This window comes from Plasmodium cynomolgi, chromosome 13 (assembly GCF_000321355.1).
Source record: "Plasmodium cynomolgi strain B DNA, chromosome 13, whole genome shotgun sequence".
Classification (NCBI taxonomy): domain Eukaryota; phylum Apicomplexa; class Aconoidasida; order Haemosporida; family Plasmodiidae; genus Plasmodium; species Plasmodium cynomolgi.
Window position 1 is genome coordinate 1,502,601 of NC_020406.1, and position 19,636 is coordinate 1,522,236.

Genomic DNA, 19,636 nt, shown 5'->3' on the forward strand with positions numbered 1-19,636 from the left:
AAATGCAAAACGGTATAGAAGAAGCGATTGTTTTAAAGGGCCGCACAAATCACAATTTAAAAAGGGTTTCCTCAAAAGGTCATGGTCATGCACGAACAATTATTTCTTTTAAAAAGAGTTCAAATATGATACAAACGTTAGCCGATGTTGTGAAAAAAAATGAAGTAGAAAATGTAGTACGCCACTGTCACCCGTCACGTATTTTTTTTTTTTTTTTTCAAATATTGCCACCCTGGGTAGGGTTATTTGTTCGCTACATGGGATGCATCACTTTTATCAAAAATTAATGAATACGTGAATATATTGAACAAAACAGAGAAGGTAAAAAAAAAAAAAAAAAGCAACCGCAACGAGCATACAAAAGGAGTGAAAAAAAAAACGAATAAGCAAAACTGTTTAATTCGATTGTATTACAAGTTTTTACCCTTTTTTTTTTACGACTGATTTCGAAAAAAATTAGATTTTAAAAAAAAAAGGCGCAAGGGGTTATTTGGCATTTGGAAAACTATTGCCCATTTGGGGGAAGTACATATAGAAGGCAGCACATGTATATACATATACAGCATATGCTTGAAAGATCGGCGGGTGGTTAACAAAAAAAAAAAAGGCATACGAAATATATACTTCTGGCGCGTGAGTGTATGCATGCATTGATGCCTTTTTCTTGTGAGAAAGCCACTAAGGGGGAAAAAAAAATAGAAAGGCTAAAAACGGCACCTTATTTTTTTCCAACCCGTTTTGACTTTTAACCCGTTATTCCCTTAACTCACCTCTTTTTTTACTCCTTTTTTTCGTGCCCCACAAAGTATAATAAAAAAAAAATATATGTGTTCCTAAGTTGGGGCATTTTTATATCTACGTTTTGTTTATGCCGATACGGCCTCGCCAAATTTTCTGTGCATACTTTAATTGCAATTTTGTGAACAAATAGCGAGAAAAAGAAAAAAAAAAGAAGAGAGAAATTGCATCTTTTAAGGTTTTAAATAACCTACCCATTTTGTTAAAATAAAAATTGAATTCATTTTTACCCTAAGTTTTGTGCCCCCTGAGTTGCTCTAGGCAAACGTAAGCCCAGGTGCACACATGCATGTTTAGGAAGCGGTAGGACAACGCGACCCCTTCTACATAGACACACCAATCCGACGCCGCGCTGCATTCGCACAGCCACCTACGTGTACTGCCATTGGCATACCACTCGAATTGATGAAAAGAAGACCATGATATAACGTGGACGTTGAAAACGCCGAAGATCATTTTTTTTCATTTCGGTAAAGGATTCACCTGCCCGATCTGCGAAGCAGTAAAGCGATAGATGCTTGTGTGCGGTGTGTATATACGAATGGATAAACGTACTAGTTGGCCTGAACAGCAATCGGCTGGAGCACCACGCGGTTGGCGAACCAATAGGCCTACCTACCATTCGGCGTGTGCATGAATATATACTTATCAGAAAAAAATTATGATCCCCCCTTATGGGAAAATACACGTTTCTCTGTCAAACGAGTATGTTGAATTTTACGAAGAAAAAAGTTTAAAGGAATCACACAACTGTACAGGAAAAGAAAATGACATAAAATTATCATACGAAGAGGAGGAGTCTACCACCGTTGGGTGCACACGAGATGACGTGTTTGTGGATGGACACACAGGGGAGAAAAATTTTAGGGAAACGAATCATCAGTGTGGATACCATCATGCCGGTTTAGGTAAATACCATTTGGGAGATGGTAAAGGGGGTGACACGTCGCTGGAGATAACTTCCACCCGTGTAAGCAGCAGCGAGGGTGAGAAGAGCACACCCCAGGTAGAGGCGGCAAGGGGGGTGATCGTGCCATCTGCAGAATACGCAGGTACGGAACCCTTGAGGGGGGATGACTGCGGTGTTGCTAGCGTTGACAATGTCCGTGCTGGGCAGGACAGCCCTAGCGAGGGTTCCCCGAACCAAGTTAACTGCAAAAGCAGGAGGGCAACCACCCCCACGGTCAGATTAAAAAATTTCAAAAATATCTTTAACAGAACATTCAGTAAGTATTACTTTATCGGAAAGCCTTTTAAGAGGTACGTAAAAGTGAGAAAAAGTGCTTCACAGGAAAAAGTGAAAAAACGTACAAGTAAAAAGGTTAGTACAGATGGGATAGCCATATCGAAGAAAGAAGGAACTCGGGCATCCCATGGGGAGGAAGACTACCCTGGTAAGAGGCTGGACGCGGAATCCTCGGAGGGTGCCAAAAGGAGAGGCCATGTTACAATGAGGGAGGAAAAACACACTGAGGGGAAAATAACCCCAGTGAAAAAATACGTCTATCAGATGCTGCTGCGCCCCCCAAAGGTGCGCATAACAAATCGGGGGAACTTCGTGTTGTCCAAAATGATAGCAAAGGAGAGCATCTCCAAAAAAAAGGTGAAAAAGGTGGAAAAGGAGAAAAAGGTGGAAAAGGAGAAAATGGTGGAAAAGGTAAAAATCGTAAAAAAAATAAAAAAGGAAGGAAAAAAGCCCGTTGATTTTAAAAGGAAGGGCAGCATTTACGAGGATGCCGATCTGCAGATCGGAGAAGACAAATGCCACACGCATGAAACCTCGACCGTGCCCATTCAGAGGACTAAGCTCCTTCTTCATAGGGAGAACTGCGAATCGATGGGAAAACCGCTAGTTAACGGAAAGGACGAGGTTACAAATGGAAGTTGCACACCTCGAATTGAAGGCAACTGCATGCGGGGGGACACAGAGGGCAGTCTTAAAAAGAAGAAGAAGAAAAAGAAGAAAAAGAAAAAGAAGGGCACCCCCGAGGGGGACAGCGCGATCGGCGGTGGGGGACGCAGCTTTGGTGAAGGAAGACCAGGTGATGCACATTTAACGGGGAAACGCCCGGTGGAAGGCAAACCGAACGGAAACGCGGCGATGCATGAGGAGACCGTTCCTGAGAAGGTACACCGCGAGACGCTTGATTCTTTGCAAAAACGGCAACGAGAAAGTGGACAGCATAGCAAAGAGGGAGCAACTAGGGTAGCCCCCAATGGAGTCACTGTCCATAATGAAGAGCAGAGGTACAACAAAAGTGTAAGGGAGAAGGGAGAAGGGAAAGGCGTGGTGATTAAAAAAGGTGGGGGGCGGTACATGTCCGGGGAGGAGCGCGAAGTGGGCGCTGTGGTGGCGCCAACTGGTGGAGAGAAAGAGGGGGGGAAGCGAAAAAAAAAAAAGAAGCGGAAGTGTCAGTGTTAGTGCGAGTGAGGACGGCGAAACGGGAAGGCGGAGCGAACTTAACCCGAGTGAACTGAAGCGGAGCGAACTTAACCCGGGCGAACTTAACCCGAGCGAACGGAACCCGGGCGAACTGAACCCGGGCGAACGGAACCCGGGCGAACTGAACCCGGGCGAACTGAACCTGAGCGAATATCTCATACTGAAGGAAATAAAAACCAAGCAGAGCAACGAAGTGGTGCAGCTGAACCTCGACTCGTCCTTCTTTGTGTCGAAAGGCGCAGGGTTGTACAACTATGGCCAAAATATCTGCTTCTTCAACAGCATCATACAGACCATTGTGAGGATCCCCTACATATGTAAAGATCTATTAAGCAAATTACATTCGTTAAATTGTGAAAAAAAAAAAGTCCACGTCTTCTGCTTCTATTGCTTGTTCGAACAGTTCGCCTGTAATATTATATCCAAAAAATGTGGAATAAAAAATATGCTCATCCCGTATATAAAAAAATACATATGTAATAACTACATTGTTGGATACCAGGAAGACGTTCATGAGTATTTACGTTACTTCCTTTGCTCCTTGGAGAAGTCCTCCTTCTCCTCATCCATTTATATACAGAAAATGTTCACAGGTGTGACAAAAAATATAACGATATGTACAAAATGCAATAATGTATCATTAAAATATGAACAGTATTATGAGCTTTCCTTAGATATTAGCTCATCGAATAACTTAGAAGAAGCACTTCGCAAATATCTGTCGAAGGAGACCCTCATGGGTGATAATGGATACTATTGTGACAAATGTAGGAAAAAAAAAGCCACCAAACAGTGTGTTATTAATAAATTACCAAGAGTTCTTACTATCCAAATTAAAAGATTTTTTATGAACTCAAAATTTCATGTTGTAAAAAATCACAAACATATTTCTTACCCCTTGTACCTGGACATGAAGTCTTATGTTAATAACTACGACTTGTTTCAGAATGACTTCAACAATAATGTGATAGCGTTGTACGAGAAGGTGAATCCGGCCACGGGGGGAAGGAGCGGTCAGAGAAGTGGCGTAGAAAGCGGTCAGAGAAGCGGACAGAGCAGCGGCGTAGAAAGAGGTCAGCGAAATGGAGTAGGTAGTGACCAGCGGAACGGCGTAGGAAGTGACCAGCGAAACGGCGCAGAGAGTAACCTCCGTGGTGATGACCGAAACGCCCAGCGGGGTGCGCGCCCCAATCCGCACGTCCTCAACCAAATCGCGCACATCTTCGCCGAGCTGAAAAGAGAAGTGTGCAAGAGGAAAATAAAAAATCAGTTAACCTCTGCGGACCTCAGAAGCATCATCATGGAAACAAAAAAACGAATTATAAAAGAACTCAACAAAATAAAGTTCTCCAAATTTTACAACGACATTCTTTTGAGCATATCGAAGGATATCGACACGCTGTACTGCCACATGCGGGCCAATGCTAGTAGGAAGCATTTTAGCTTGAAGGGCGCCTTTTTTAACTTCAAAGTGGAGTACCTCAATGGGCAGGAGCACCTACCCCCCCAGTACGAACCGTGTGGCACCGAAAATGGCAATCGAAGCGAAAGAAACAGGTTTGGCGAAGGAAGCAAGTATGGCGAAGGAAGCAAGTATGGCGAAGGAAGCAAGTTTGGCGAAGGAAGCAAGTTTGGCGAAGGAAACAGGTTGGGAGAAAAAAGAGAGCACTCAGCGCACAGTGCGAAAAATCACCCCAACCAAAGGGGCGCAAGCTATTTCTCATACGAATTAACGGGACTAATTAAACACATCGGCTCCGGAACAGAATATGGCCATTACGTAGCACTGACCAAGTCGAATAACAACATCTACCTGCTCTGTGATGACAATAATATATCATACATTAACAAAAAAGACGTGCTAAATTGCGTAAAGAATGCCTACGTTTTTATTTACACGTGTATCCACCCCGGCTTTATCGATTTTTATAATAAGTACGTAGATGTCTTGGAAAAAAAAAAGTTCAATATCAACCTACCTGTATTTGAGAAGCGAGTCGAATTTAAGGAGCGCATTACTATGCCTAAGCAGAAGTTCATCAGTAGGTCTCTCCATTTTTGAGAGTCTCGCTGTGCGGTCCATTCCCGAGTGGGAGTATCTTCCAAGTGGCAGGGCAGAAGTGATTTCTGGAAGCGAAATCGAAAGCGAAATCGAAAGCGAAAACGAAAGCGAATGTGTGCAGGGGCACGCAGAAGAAGGCTTCCCAAGAAGCATTCACCGTTGAAGTCTCCTCCACGGCAACTTCCCCCCTGAGCAGCCAAAATCACGTTACAGGTTAGATAAAAAGAAGAGCAAATGAAGTGACTAACCGGTGCCATGGTAATGCAGCCAATCGCACCACCATGTGCATATTCGATAGGAAAAGGGGGAAAAAAAAAAAATCCTCCTTATCGACACGCAGATTGATGACAAGCAACGAACCCCCTCCTTTTTGCTTCCCACCCCTGAGTGAGGAGATTTCCCAGTTGAGGTACAAAAAACAGTCTCCGTCGAATTACCATCTTTTCATGCCCCCCTCCCAAAGGACGACCAAGTTGCATCCTCTTCCATCTGCGCATGTGCGTGTTGAGGAACCCCCTTCGCCTACCCCCCAAATAACAAAGCCTTTTTGTTACGTTCGGGAATTGTTTTTTCCCCGTTTGATGATGAATTTTTTTCATGCCTTTTGGGGAAAACGTGGGCGGTTTCACTTATCCCCTTTTGCATTTCCTCGTGATTAGCACCTCTCCACTCGCTGCTCCTATCCATTTCACCCTTTTCGCTTTTTCGCATTTTCGCTTTTTCGCTTTTTTTTTTGTTTCTACGTAATTTCCTAATTTGTTAACCCTTTTCATCATATCCCTATTTGAAAAATTGAACCAATCCCCCTTCCTTTTTTTTTTTAAATAATCTAATTCTTATGCAAATTCGAATTGTGCATTTTTTATTTGGTGCGCACGCTGCTCTGACCCGCTTCGTTCCACTGCGATCCGCCTCGATCCTGTGCGCGTGGAAGAGAGATCCCCTCCTGCCAGGTGCTCCAAACGAGGGATGTGTCTCTTCCGATCCCCACCCCTGAATTGTGGAAGCATTGACTATAACTGCATTGGACGTGGTAACCTTAGCAGGGAAGTGCACCGAGCACTTGCGCGATTCATCTTTTGCAGTGAAAAGGGTGATGGTGTTGGCGGTGTTGGTGCTGCTGGTGCTGCTAGTGCTGTTGGTGCTGCTAGTGCTGATGGTGCCGTTCTATGGGGAGAAGACGTGCTTCGTTTGCAACTCCGATCCACAAGCGTGACGTTAAAAGGAAAAGAGGCAAGTTCGCATCATGTGGGGAAATTACTTCCGTCACAAGGGTGCGACGAACGAGGGTTTCGAGTACTCCCTTTTGTCTGGTAAAGGGAGAAGGGGGTCATCCCAATAGGGCAAAAAAAACAAGCACGCACGAGAGCACGAGGGCACGAGGGCACGAGGGCACGAACGTGCACATGTTTATGCACATATACACATATATAGACGCACGAACGCATATATGTATATGCACATTTGCGCCCCAGCGGCTCAGCGCTTGCCCGGGCGGTTGCGCGAAATTTCCTTGATGAGCGAGTCAATGGTAATGTTATCCAGGATGCTCTGTATAACCTTATTCAGCGTGGAGATATCGTTAGGGATGTTTTTATCGAACCGAATTTTCTGAGCAATCCATCCCCCTTCGATTTTCTCCTCCATCCCATTTTCATTTTTAAAAATGGAAAAAATATTCCTCGCAACGTAGTAGCATTCGATAATATAATGAGAAATTTTATTGTTTAACGCTAGGGTTAGGAGTTCCTTGTACACATCCCCATACTCTGCAAGGTATGTCCGATATGAAGTCCTCACTCCCCTGATGGAAATGAAAAGCTCAAACTTTTCAGGAAAATTATGTTGATCATAAATGGTCTCAATTCCAAAGTCCACAGTGTTTAAATTAAGTGGTTTCCATTTTAGCAACTCGAAGAAGTTCCCAGTTCTATAGGGATAATTCAGTGGGGTAAATATAATCCCATCAGACGGATGGGGTAATTTCTTAATGGTTTGAATAAGTTCTTTGATTTGGGAGATGGGGTAGAAATCCTTTAAGTAAATTTCGAATGGGAGATTTTCTTCCTCGGAAGGGTTACCTTCATCGGGGTGGCTGCCTTCCTCGGGGTGGCTACCCTCATCGGAGGGGGTTGTCTCATCTGATTCGTCATCATCACAGATATCTCCCCCATCGGTAGGTGTCCCATAATGTTGCGCGTTTGTGTACGCCTCCTTGTTATGCATCGATTGGTCATCTAACCCTAACCGAGTTGCATTTCTTGGAAGAGGGGGCGTACCGTTAAGTTCGCTCCACTGATCGGTAGACGTGTCCTTATCGCCCATTTGGTCCACCCTTCTTCTTAGGCTCTGTTTATCACTGCTAATTAGGCTCACATTTGCGCTGCCATTTGCGCTGACATTTTTGCCGCCACTCTTGCTGCCATTTACACTTTGCCAATTGTTCACATTCGCGTCATCCGATTCGAAAGCAGAGCGCGGGGGAGGGGTGGGCCCGTTTCTCCGCTTCCTCTGCTGGGTGTATCTCCTGTACTTCTTCAACGGAACAATGACGGAGTTGTAAACATTGGTGAGTCTCTCCAAGTAGTTCAAAGCTGTTATGTCCTTCCTATGGATAAAGAGTCCGTCATATATCAAATACATAATTTTATTTTCTTCGACTCCTTTTTTTTTGTTAAAAATTGTGTCCTGGACCAATTCTCCATCGAGTAATGTCAATTGCTGCTTGGCATGCAAATCGTCCTGTGTAGGGATGTGCATATCATTTTTGAAGATATCATAATTCCTATCAATTAGGAAAGTCGTGTTTGAAGCAATAAATAAAAAGTACCTCACTCCATCGGTCTTTTCACATATTAAATAATCTTTGCTAAATAAATTCCTGATGTTGTGTTTTGTTAGAGATACTGGATTGCTTCCTGGGAACCCCTTGCGCTTCCATTTTAGCATGTCGTTTATTTTCGATCGAATTTTCTCCTTTAGATAATCATTTTCTATTTTTTCCCCCGGGTGGTAAATATCTCTGATCATTATGCGGGGGAAACGAAGAAGCGGAAAAAAAGGGAACAAAAAGGGAACAAAAAGAAAAAAAAATGTGAAAAAAAAATGTGAAAAAAAAATGTGAAAAAAAAACGAAAAAAATGTGAAAAAAACAGAAAAAACGAAAAAACGAAAAAAAACAGAAAAAACGGAAGGAACGAAAAAAAGGTGACCAATTAGGCTACTTTACATACTACAAGTTTGCAAGTTGCCAAAAGTTTGTCAACTTCTTCCTTTTTTTTTTTTTTTTCATATCTCTTTATGTAATTTCGCACCACACGGGGAACCCGATTTGGTATTCGTCCCATCTTATCGATTGATGGACTCGTCCTTCTCCACGTCGCACTATTTTTTTTTTTTTTTTTTTTTTTGGGCCACTATCATCCCTTTTGACCTAATAATTGGCTGCACGGATAACTCTTGGGAAAATCCCCCTTTTTGACAATTTAAGCAAATGGTTGAACCCTTTTAGCGATGTATTTTTAAGTGGCTAGCAAAAATTATTCGCCAAGAGGTGCAGTGTGTTCGTGCACGAGTTCGCCGGCGGGCAGATACACTCACAACTCACAAGGTGCCAGAAAAGTTATGTCCGTGTGTTCCAACAGGGTAGAGGTCTCTCTCCCTCTACTTCTCCCCTTCGGGGCATTTTCGCATCCCTGTAGGTTTACCCCACTGCAGCTATGCTGCTTACTACGCTACTCCAAAATGGAGCCTCTCTCTAAATCCTCGCATAAACAAAAAGTTTGCCCTTTATAAGCATAGCCCCCTTCTCCCGTAAACTTTTACCATTTTTTTTTTTTTTTTTTCCCATTTTGAGTGGCTTGACATGTGCACTCATTGCGCTCCCTTCTTTTGTAAATTTCGCATTTGTCTCATTTTGTGGATCCCCTACAGAAAATTTACTCCCCTGATTGGTGCACATTTTTGTCCCCCTTGGTATGTTAAGGCGGTATACGTATCATCGGCTGTGTAATGGCTGGGTGTGCATTCGTGCCATCATATTTAAACATGGCTAGGGGAATATTATGTATGTATAGGGGTGGGACAACAGAATTTTAGCGCGAGGGGAAATGACTCCCTTTTGTGGTTCCCGTTCTGTGAGGTTCCCTCTAAAACGCTTGTTCACCGCAGTGCCCTGCGCGCGGTTTAGTGAGTTCGTTAGTTGTATTGATGCTTATTTGGTTTACACTCGTTTGGTTTGCTCCCGTTTGGTTTGCTCCCGTTTGGTTTGCTCCCGTTTGGTTTGAAGGGGGTCCCCTTGACACAGCGTCGTGCTATCTGCCCCCCGGCTTGTATGCGTACCCCGTTTCGCAATCCACACAGGTCCCCTCACGGGGCACCGTTCATTGTGGGAACAATGCAGTGTGCACATAAACAAGTCAACTGCAAGATATCCAAATGACCGATGTTCCTTCCATCGCCTGATCATTTCTCAAAATACAGGGGTTGCTTTATGACAACATTTATCACCACAGCTTGGGGGTTCAATAAATTCCAGTTGCGCATGTGTGCATTTAACTGGTGCATTTTTTTGGTTTGCGCTGTTTTCCCCTTTATGAGCACATGGAAAATTATGGATAAAAAGGAAACATATGGCCATCCCTTTTTTTTTTTTGCACTCCAACCTGTTCACTCTGCTGGAAGGCGGTATTGCCCTGCGCGGGGCACGAACAAGTGTAGAGATCCGAGGGGGAAGGGTGAATGTCTTTCTCTCCCTGTTCCTACGCGAAGCTGAGGCGACAGACTATTTACGAATACGGTTAAGCATATCCGCATGTGTAACTCCGTGGGACAGTATGCACCTCGCGCGTTTGCGAGGCCACAAATGACACCTGCCGGGGAGAACAAAGTGGGGAGGGCAAAATGAAAGCAGCAAAGTGAACGTGAAAGCGGCAAAAGGAGGGGCCAACAAAAAAAATATACTCACATGATATATGTGCATATATGTATATATCTGCACATGTGTACACATATGCGTACGGAAGAAGCAAAACGGAGAAGCGAAACGCGGAAGCGAAATGGGGAAGCGAAACGGGGGCACCAACTCTTTATTTTTTCAGTTCCACTCGCTGAAGCGTTTTCCATCCCAACGAAAAGGCGCGAAAAAAAGGAAAAGAAAAAAACAGAAAAGTGGGGAAAAAAATACACGGAAATGTGTCAAAAAAAAATGCAAAAAAATAAAATATGGCAAAAAAAGCAAAAAAATAAAATATGACAAAAAAAGCAAAAAAGTAAAATATGGAAAAAAAAAAACAAAAAAATAAAATATGGCAAAAAATGCCAAAAAGTGCCAAAAAAATAAAATAACCCGTTTGTGCAATCCGAATTGGGCGTTTTATTTGCCAAATCATCCTTTTCGTTATTCCCCCCATTTATCCTTTTTTCCCATTTTTGCACATGTTAAGCATTTACGTTTTATAAGCTTTAGCAAACGCGTATTTCACGCGGATGGCTAACTTACCCGCATGAGGGTACACACTTCCCGTATTCGCATTCCGTACGTACGCTGCATGCGTATGTAACCGTATGTGTACCAATGTAAACACGAGATGCTTTCCCGTGTGCTTAAGCGTACGCGTTGCTCTTATCTGTCTCTTCAAACAGTTGCATAGGCGCGATTATGCTGCGCGGCTGTGTCGCTCATGTAGGGGTTAACCAATTCGAACATTTTTTGTGAATGACTCAGGGGGATTTTTTTTTTCACCCTTCCATCAGCCTGCTTCTCGTTGAGCATGTCCCCTTATCATTATCCTCATTGCTATTTTTATCTGTACCAGTTCTGTGACGAATGTTCCGGCGTCCACCAGTGGCCCCCTTTTTTTAAAAACCTGTAATGCGCGACCACTTGTGATCGATACATGCATGGGCATGTCCCCGCGAATTTTATTCATCACCATAATGCGTACTCCCGTGAGTACCTATTTTGTGTGCGATTTTTTCTGTACCATTGTGATTTTGTTATATGACTGAATCGAAATTACAACATCCCTTCTGGGGTTCCATCTCTCCACAGCTGATGCAATTTTGTAAAACTTCACGTTTGTATATTCTTCTCCAACATATAATGGATCCATAAAATGGGTTTACCAAACCGTAAAGGGGGGTTACTTGAATATGCTTTACTGGGAATGGCATAGTCGTCCACTTCCAAAAGTGACATGTCGTTATTTTCTCGGACGCTGCATAATTTAGCCAAGCACAGATTTGCATATCCAGGTTGACCCCTCGTTATCATTTTTTTTTTTTTTTTTTGTGTTTATTGTCTTGTCTTCTGTTCACCATTTTTTTGATTTTCATTTTTTTGTTTAGTTTATATAAACCCACGTGTGACAGTGGAACGTCTTTTTTTTATTTATTTATTTTTTTTTGTACATTTTAAAATAATAAAAAGTGAATGACATTTATGCCGTTCACTCGTTGTGGCCGCGGGCGAAGAGACATCACAAGGGAAGATAGCCACAAGGGAAGATAGCTACAACGTCGTGCTAACCCAATTTCGGTAAATGTAAAGGAGTAACCTTTTTCGTCAGCTTCGCCCCAAGAAGGCTTTTAACTCCATTGTGGAAAATATTATTGAAAAAAAAAAAAAAGAGTATCACATCACGTCGGGCCAGAATGAACCAATATGATCAGTGGAATCGAAGGATCCGGGTAAGCTTAAAGAAATGGTGTCCACAAAAAAAGGCACAAAAAAGAGAAGGAGGCATGTGCAGAATGCTGTTCACATGGAGGATGTATGTTCCTCATGCATGCTGCACGTCGCGCAGATTTGTCCTGCCCCTTTTCATAGCGAGGAACAACTGAAAACAGATAACAGCAATGCAGTTTTCCCATTTTTAAACTTTATTTGTTTTTTTCCCCTCCCGCCCCGATGACAGACCATCTGGTATTGCAGCAGTCTATATGTGGAGTACAAAAATGCCCTGAGGAAATCGAGGAAGATGCCGGTCGAGAAAAAGACCGAGTACTGGGAGAAGAAGCATGAGGAGTTTGCCACGAAGATGTTGAACAATATATACGAGTTGAGAGGTTCGCGAAGAGAGCTTCTCCAATGTGATTATTTCGTCTCAGAGTGTTTTATGTCGAGGTGGAGACGCATCATTTGTGAGTCAGCGGGATGTGCAGCATCTTCGTGCGTATTCCCCGCATTGACTACGCTCTCGAAAGATGGGTCTAATATATATATATATTTTTTTTTTTTCCCTTACGCAGGATGGTGGGTGAAGGTAGGGCAGTTCCTAAGCACGCAGGAAAACATCATGCCCGTGGCATACATCGAGAAGTTCACCAAACTGCAGGACATGATGCCCACCTCCTCTTTCGACAAGATAGAAGTCATTCTTAAGAAGGAATTGGGTAAGGAATTGTCTCCTGCTTGGTGTATGCACCCAGTTGGGGGAGTCGCTCCCGTTATGCTCTCCTCAAAAAGGGCCATCGCAAATGTAGACATTCCCCCCGAAAAGAAAACGTATCATTTTTTATCTCCCCTCAGGAAATATTTATGACATATTTGAGCACATCGAAAAGGAACCCTTAGCTAGCGCATCGATAGGACAAGTCCATCGAGCCAAATTGAAGAAGCACGGAAATGATGCAAACCCGGATGAAGTTGCAAAAAAAACTGATTGCAATGTTATTATAAAAATTCAACATGAAGGAATTGACCAATTTCTTTCATCCGATATAAATACATTGAAAAAAGTATCTTGGGCATTTGGTCTAATAGACAAAAATTTTTATTTCACAGATTTTATTGATGAATGGCAAGACTCTGCCTCCAGAGAATTAAATTACAAGTATGAATTATATCATCAGTTATTAGCATATAATACTTTTAAAAAATCAGGAATTCCTTTGAAAATCCCACAAATATATTGCGCTTATACCACGTCCAAAGTTCTTGTCATGGAATACATCAAAGGGTTTAAGATAACAGACATGAATTCGATAAAGAAGTACAAAGTGGATACATACGATTTGGTTTATAAAATTATCGATTATTTTGCGTATCAAATTCATAACGATGGTTTTTTTCATGGAGATCCTCACCCAGGTAATATTCTCGTTATGGTTCAGGAGAAATGGCGAAGGGGGAAGGGGAGAAGAAGACGCTCTAAAAGGGGGACAACTGATGTTGTGGAGAATCCTTCAGAGAGGGATGAGCAGACTATTTCAGAAGCACGTTTCCCCAGGGATGGCAAGAAGGAAAAAGTTTTCAGCGCAACGGGGAATACATCCAACCGGTCGAACACGTCCAGCGCATCTAACTTCTCCTCGAGCATTTCTAACACGTTGAAGACGCCCAACCAGGCCAACGCGCCAAACCCGTCGAACACGTCCAGTGCCTCCATGGAAGACTTCATAGATGCGAGGTACAACATCGATAGGATGAAATGCGGACCGATGAGCTCCTCCAACCCGTTTCATAAATCCTTCAGCTTTGTGGACTACTCGAATAAGAAAAATCAAGAAATATCAGACCAGGTACTGAAGGAGGATTACGATTTTATCCTAAATGAAAACATGAGCGATGGAGTGAGCACCATCCGGAAGAGTATCTCCAAATCGGAGGAGTGCGTGTCTTATGGGAACTCTAGGGGGGAGGACTTATCGCTGGTCGCAAGTGCGTCGGGCCCAGGGGATGAATGTTCAACTAAGTTGATTGAGTATGAAAACAACTCGCTGCGCATGCAGGGGAATTTGCTCGAGGGGGGTGAAGTCTCCCCAGGGAAGGAAGCGGACAAAAAAGGGGCGAAGGTGCAACCCAAACGAGCAGGAGGACGTAGAAGGAAGAGGCGCACCTACTCCTTCGTACCTGTGATTATCGACTGGGGGCTGATTAAACAGCTAGACGGAGTGATGAAGCTAGCCTTTTGCAAACTAGTATACAGCATTAGCTGCATGAATGTACTCAACATTATCGAGGCGTTTGAGGATATGGGCTTCTGCTTTAAGGAGGACTTCACATACGACCCAGAAATATACATTGAAAATTTAAAGCGTTTTTTTTTGAAAAAGTTGGAGGAGTCCAGTAACAAAATGAGCGAAAGTGGAGGCGTCAACGGACAGGGAGGAGGAGGAGGATCAGGAGGACCAGGTGCAGATAAGGATAATCCATATGTTGTAGACGATACGGGGAAGAATAAAAATTTAGAAGTTCTTAAAAATATAGACAAGAAGGACGTTTTAGATCAGAACCCAATTAGTGATGTCCCAAAGGATATAATTTTTTTCATGAGAGTAGCTTCCCTACTCCATGGATTATGCACCCAAATGAATGTCAACATAAATTACTTGAGCATATTTTCAAGGAGAGCTAAAGAAGCACTCGAAAAGGTGTACAAGCCGATTCACCACTCGATCTATACCATCCCGATTGATAAAACTCCAAATTCCTTTCTTGAGAAGAGAATACATAATTTGCTTAAGAAACTGTACGATGAGAAGAAAATTTTGGGATGCCAGGTAGCCATTATACACAATAAGAAAATCGTCGTCGACACTTGTGTGGGAGTCACCAGCACAACGGACAAAAGACCCATAACCAGGCACTCCCTATTCAATGGCTACTCCTTAAACAAAGCTATCCTTACCATCGCTTTGATACATCTGATGTCAAACTTGGTGAATGAACAGTACTCCGCGGAGAACGTCCTCTTAAATTTGAGCAAAAAGAAGAATATGAAGGAAAATGAACAGGAGGAGGGGATGACTAATTCGAGTGCCACGCGTAAGGTTACCGAGGATGCGGCCCCTGCAGAGGAGGAAGACCAACGGAAAGAGACCCAGGACACAGCAGAGGTGCAGAACAAATGCGTAAGTGAAATGCTCAGCGATATTAACAAAATTGAAAATGATTATTTTGCGCCCGTTAAGAAGGCGGACGTGCATATGGAAGAGGCCCGTGTCGCAGATGGGGCGGCGGTTCCGGCGGGTGCGCCTGGTCGAACGATAGGCTTTGGGGGTCTCTCGACCGCGGCCATCACCAAGTACAGCAGCATTTACGGCGTGAACAAGAACACGAGTCGGTACTGCAGCAGCTACGACCACAGCTTTAGCAGCGACGAGGAGGACGGCCAGGAAAAGGGGGGAAAGGAAGGTAAGGCGGCGCAGAGCGGCTCTCACCACGACCCTCAGTGCGACCTTGAACGTGATCATCAATGCGACCCTCAGCGTGATCATCAGTGCGACCCACAACTTTCATCGCAGCAGAACTCCCCGCCCCCCCTGCAAACCCCCCCTTCTTTGGAAGCATGCAACGAAGGCTACGGCGGGTACAACCGTGAACTATGCGAACAAATCATCAGCGATATAGAAGCCAAACAAATAAAAAATTTCAAGAGTACCATCAATGATTATATATGCAACTACTGGGATGGATTCATATGCAAAAACAAAAAAAGCATCACCATAAAGGATGTCCTAACTTTGAAGTGTTTCATTAAAAAACCATTTCAAGATAAAATAACGTTAAGTAAATTTATAGACTACAGTCAAATGATAAAAATGATTGAGAGCTCTCGAAACTGTCACGTGAAAAAGAAGTCGAAAAAGTATGGACTCTATCTCTACCTAATTGACACCTATATTATCTCTGAACTGATTAACAGCATTTCTGGGTTGAAGTACCATGAGTATATTTACAAGTATATTATTAAGCCGCTAAATTTGAAGGACGAAATGTATATTCCCATTCCTTCGTACATTTTGAAAAAACACCAGGAGGATATGAAAAAGAGCAAAAATACAAGCGACTCCTCTGTGGTGAATGAGAAGGGAAAAAAAAATAACTATAAAGAAAAGAAGACAAGTCTAATGAAGGAGTCTTCTAACGCACTCAGAAGCAATGAGTTAAATTTGAACTCTTTTATGTCTAAGAAGAAAAATAAAAAGTTGAATAGCGCTTCAAATTTTGGGAATGAATTTTACCAAGGGAAGAATGCAACCCCGTCTAACAGCAGCTATAATAATAGACCTTTCCAGAATAGCGTTCTTGTGAACAAACCGTGGAACAGAAAATTTAAGACCCCATTGGAAGCAGTGCAGATTAAGAGGCGCTCCATAAGTGTTGACGTGTACTATTCTTCTAGGGGAAGGAACCTCGGCGCGGAGAGTACCACTGCGAAAGGGGCAAAGAATGTGCGCGACGCGGTGAAAGGTAAGGTGGTTAGCGGCGAGGCGGTTAGCGGTGAGGCGGTTAGTGGTGAGGCGGTTAGAGGAGAGGCGGCTAACAGCAAGGCGGCTAGCGGCGAGGCGGCTAGCGGCGAGGCGGTTAGCAGCAAGGCGGTTAGCAGCAATGCGGCTAGCGGCGAGGACAAGCCCGAGGGAGGCGAAGCCAAGGGGGGGGTCGCCAACGCGGATGAGCCATCCCCAATGAATATCCTTCTAAACAACAAAAAGATCGCCGAGTTGGGGGGGGGAAAGAAATTCGAGCAGAACAGCATTCTAGAAAGCAACCTAAAAGCAAAAGAACCACTCAGCCTCAAAAATAAGTTGCTAAATCATGTAGACAATCTAAAAGTAAAAACCAAAAAAATTAACGACTCGATTAAAAATATGTACGAAAATAATGAAAACACATTTTTAAAAAATATTTTTATGACTCCATTGAAGAAAGCTGACAATGCCAACAGCACCCTCGCATATGATTATCGCAATGTTGAGCTTAGCTACATGTACGAAAAAAAGTTGGGGAGTTATACAAAAAAAATTATCAAAATTACCCATATGGTACACACAATTATTATTACAATGAATTTGCTCGAGAAGACATAAAACAAAATAAAATGGAAAAAAAATGGAATATAAAAAATATTAACAAAATTACATCCAACTTTCGATTCACAGAAAAAAATAAAAAAGATTTTCTGTTTGTTCGATCAAATGATGAGAAGAACAAGCGTTCGCATAGCTGCACAAATCATAAGCTAGTCCAATACAACATCAACAGACACACACATCGTGATGAAGATGGAAATAAATTATCTAGTTCGAATAACTCTAATGGCATCGTTTTTAAGTACCAGAATGATACGAATGAATTTCTCTTTGATTACAATGTACATTTTTTTTCTGCGAATTTTTTTAATATGTTACCCGAAGGAAGCAATAAAAAAAAAGACCCCAATGATGCCAACAGTACATGTTACAACTTAGAGGAAGGGAGCCGCTTCTACAAATTAGCTTTCGACGAAAATATCAAAACGTTGCTTGAAAATGTAGACGCGAAAAGCAGTGGAGATGAGTCCGCCAACAGTGTACTGAAGGAGAAGTATAATAAATATCAGAGGCGGGACAAGAAGTATCGGAAACTGTTTCAATATATAAAAGATTTGAGAATGAGCATACGGGAGAGGGAGAGAAAGATGAGGGAGGCCAGCATCGCCTTGACCCGCAGTGCTCAGGTGGAACCGGGTGGTAGTGCCGTCAGCGTAGAAAGCGCAGGCAGCACGGAAAGCGCCGCATTCACCGTCAGGAATGGAAGCTCCGTGAAGAATGAGAGCTCCGTGAAGAATGAGAGCTCCGTAAAGAATGAGAGCTCCGTGAAGAACGAGAGCTCCGTAAAGAACGAGAGCACGCTGAACAGCTATAACAGCTTCAAAAGAGAAGGAGCGTCCCCCGAAATGAACCAAGACTTCCTCAAAAGTGTCATAAAAAAAGACGAGGAGCTTCTAAAGAAACTAATCGAGTATAAGTATTCCATCCTGAAGAAGCAAAGAAACAACATTTTGAAGAGAAAAAATAAAAAAAACATTTACATGAATGAATACTCCGACGAGATCGAGATGTTTAGTGACAGTGATGAAGATTCTCGCGGTTGTAAAAAAAAAGGGAACAAAAAGTGTAAAGGAATTCGCAAAAAAGACAACGGAAGAGGCAAAGGAGAGAATCAAGAACCCGGTGGAGGAGAGGCCTCGCCTAACAACAGTGCATGCGAAATGGAGGAGAGAAAACTCCTAGATGAGAAGAAACACAGACTGGAAACCTACCTAGTCATGAACAAGTTATACAAAAAAAACAACAAAGGTTTGATATCTGAAGATAACCACACAATCAATAAAAGGACGGACGTGTACTGGCGCTTGGCATATTCCAAAAGAGACATTAACTTTATAGACAACGTTGCCAAGGAAGACATGAATATGAATAACAAATTTGATTCTATTTTGAGGTCAAATGTGAAGGCGAAAAAAAACGAGTACGGTGACACGGATGGGGGGAAGGTCGGCAGCGCGGAGGGTTCCAGTACTGCGAACAATGCTAGTGGTGTGAACAGTGCTAGTGCTGCGAACAATGCTAGTGGTGTGAACAATGCCAGTAATGTCAGCAATGCCAGTGGTACCAAAGGTGCCAACATACCAAACGTCGCTAGCCATTCCGGTGGAATCAGTCCTACCAACGTCACTAACCCCGCCAGTGGCACCACCACGGGTGGCAACTCCAATCTAGAAAACAAACTAAAAACGTATTTGGAGAACTTCAATGCTAAGCAGTACAAGGAATACATTTCCCTATTTGAGCTAGCCCAGGCAAAACCGTATGTTGTTGACCCCCTAATTTACGACTCCAAGAAAATTTTAGACAAATTTATTCCCATTAATGGACGGTTTACCGCTAGAGCTATGTGCAAAATAATGGCCTTTGCGAATAATAAATTTTTTTTCCCTTCCTATATTATGAACAAAATGAGGAAAATATATGCACTCGATGAAAGCATAGAATCTTTGATCCTGACGGGGGGCATGAGCAGGAAATGGGGCATGGGGTTTCAGCTCTTCGAGTGCGAATACGCAGACGCTATCAATGAGGATTTTTACCTGCGCAGGGGTAGGAAGCCCAAGGGGAGAAGCAGAAAGGGGGGAAGCGGCGAGGGAGTAGGAGCCCCGGGTAGAAAAGGCAACACTGGAAGAAAGGGCACCACTGGAAGAAAAGGAAACACTGGAAGAAAAGGCAACCCGGGAAGAAAAGACAACACTGACAAACATGGCAAGGCAGGCAGAAATGGAAAAATGAATAATGAGAAGATCCCCCCCTCCAAGCCTAAGCGAATTGTCGGGTACGGACAGTCCGACTTCACCGGGTGCCTCGCGGTTTCCTTTCCCGAAATTGACCTCTCGCTCACGATTCTGCTTACCGACATTTTTAAGGGGGCAGCGGTAAGGATTAAGATTTGGAGAGAAACGGAACTCTCCTCGGGCAGCCACTGTGGGAGAGACGCATCTCCTCGATGCGTCTTCTGGACAGCGCCAGCTGAACACTGCGGAGAAGCTCGAACCACTTCCCCTTTTTTAACA

General features: G+C 43.2%; 3 protein-coding genes across 3 annotated transcripts; 2 read left to right on the plus strand and 1 right to left on the minus strand.

Moving 5' to 3' along the window:
* Window positions 1–1,459: 1,459 nt before the first annotated feature.
* Window positions 1,460–5,303, plus strand: PCYB_134200 (ubiquitin carboxyl-terminal hydrolase; the record flags this gene model as incomplete). The annotated part of the gene is made up of 3 exons (XM_004224445.1): window positions 1,460–1,706; window positions 1,851–2,926; window positions 3,279–5,303. 3 exons carry the CDS (start codon window positions 1,460–1,462, stop codon window positions 5,301–5,303), a joined length of 3,348 nt encoding a protein of 1,115 aa, XP_004224493.1.
* A 1,479-nt stretch (window positions 5,304–6,782) lies between these two features.
* PCYB_134210 (mRNA capping enzyme) lies at window positions 6,783–8,333 on the minus strand (the record flags this gene model as incomplete). The annotated part of the gene is made up of 2 exons (XM_004224446.1): window positions 6,783–7,546; window positions 7,583–8,333. The coding sequence occupies 2 exons, from the start codon at window positions 8,331–8,333 to the stop codon at window positions 6,783–6,785; spliced, it is 1,515 nt and encodes a 504-aa protein (XP_004224494.1).
* A 3,624-nt stretch (window positions 8,334–11,957) lies between these two features.
* On the plus strand, window positions 11,958–17,117 carry PCYB_134220 (protein kinase; the record flags this gene model as incomplete). Its single annotated transcript, XM_004224447.1, has 4 exons — window positions 11,958–11,993; window positions 12,221–12,371; window positions 12,555–12,698; window positions 12,835–17,117. The coding sequence occupies 4 exons, from the start codon at window positions 11,958–11,960 to the stop codon at window positions 17,115–17,117; spliced, it is 4,614 nt and encodes a 1,537-aa protein (XP_004224495.1).
* Window positions 17,118–19,636: the final 2,519 nt, after the last annotated feature.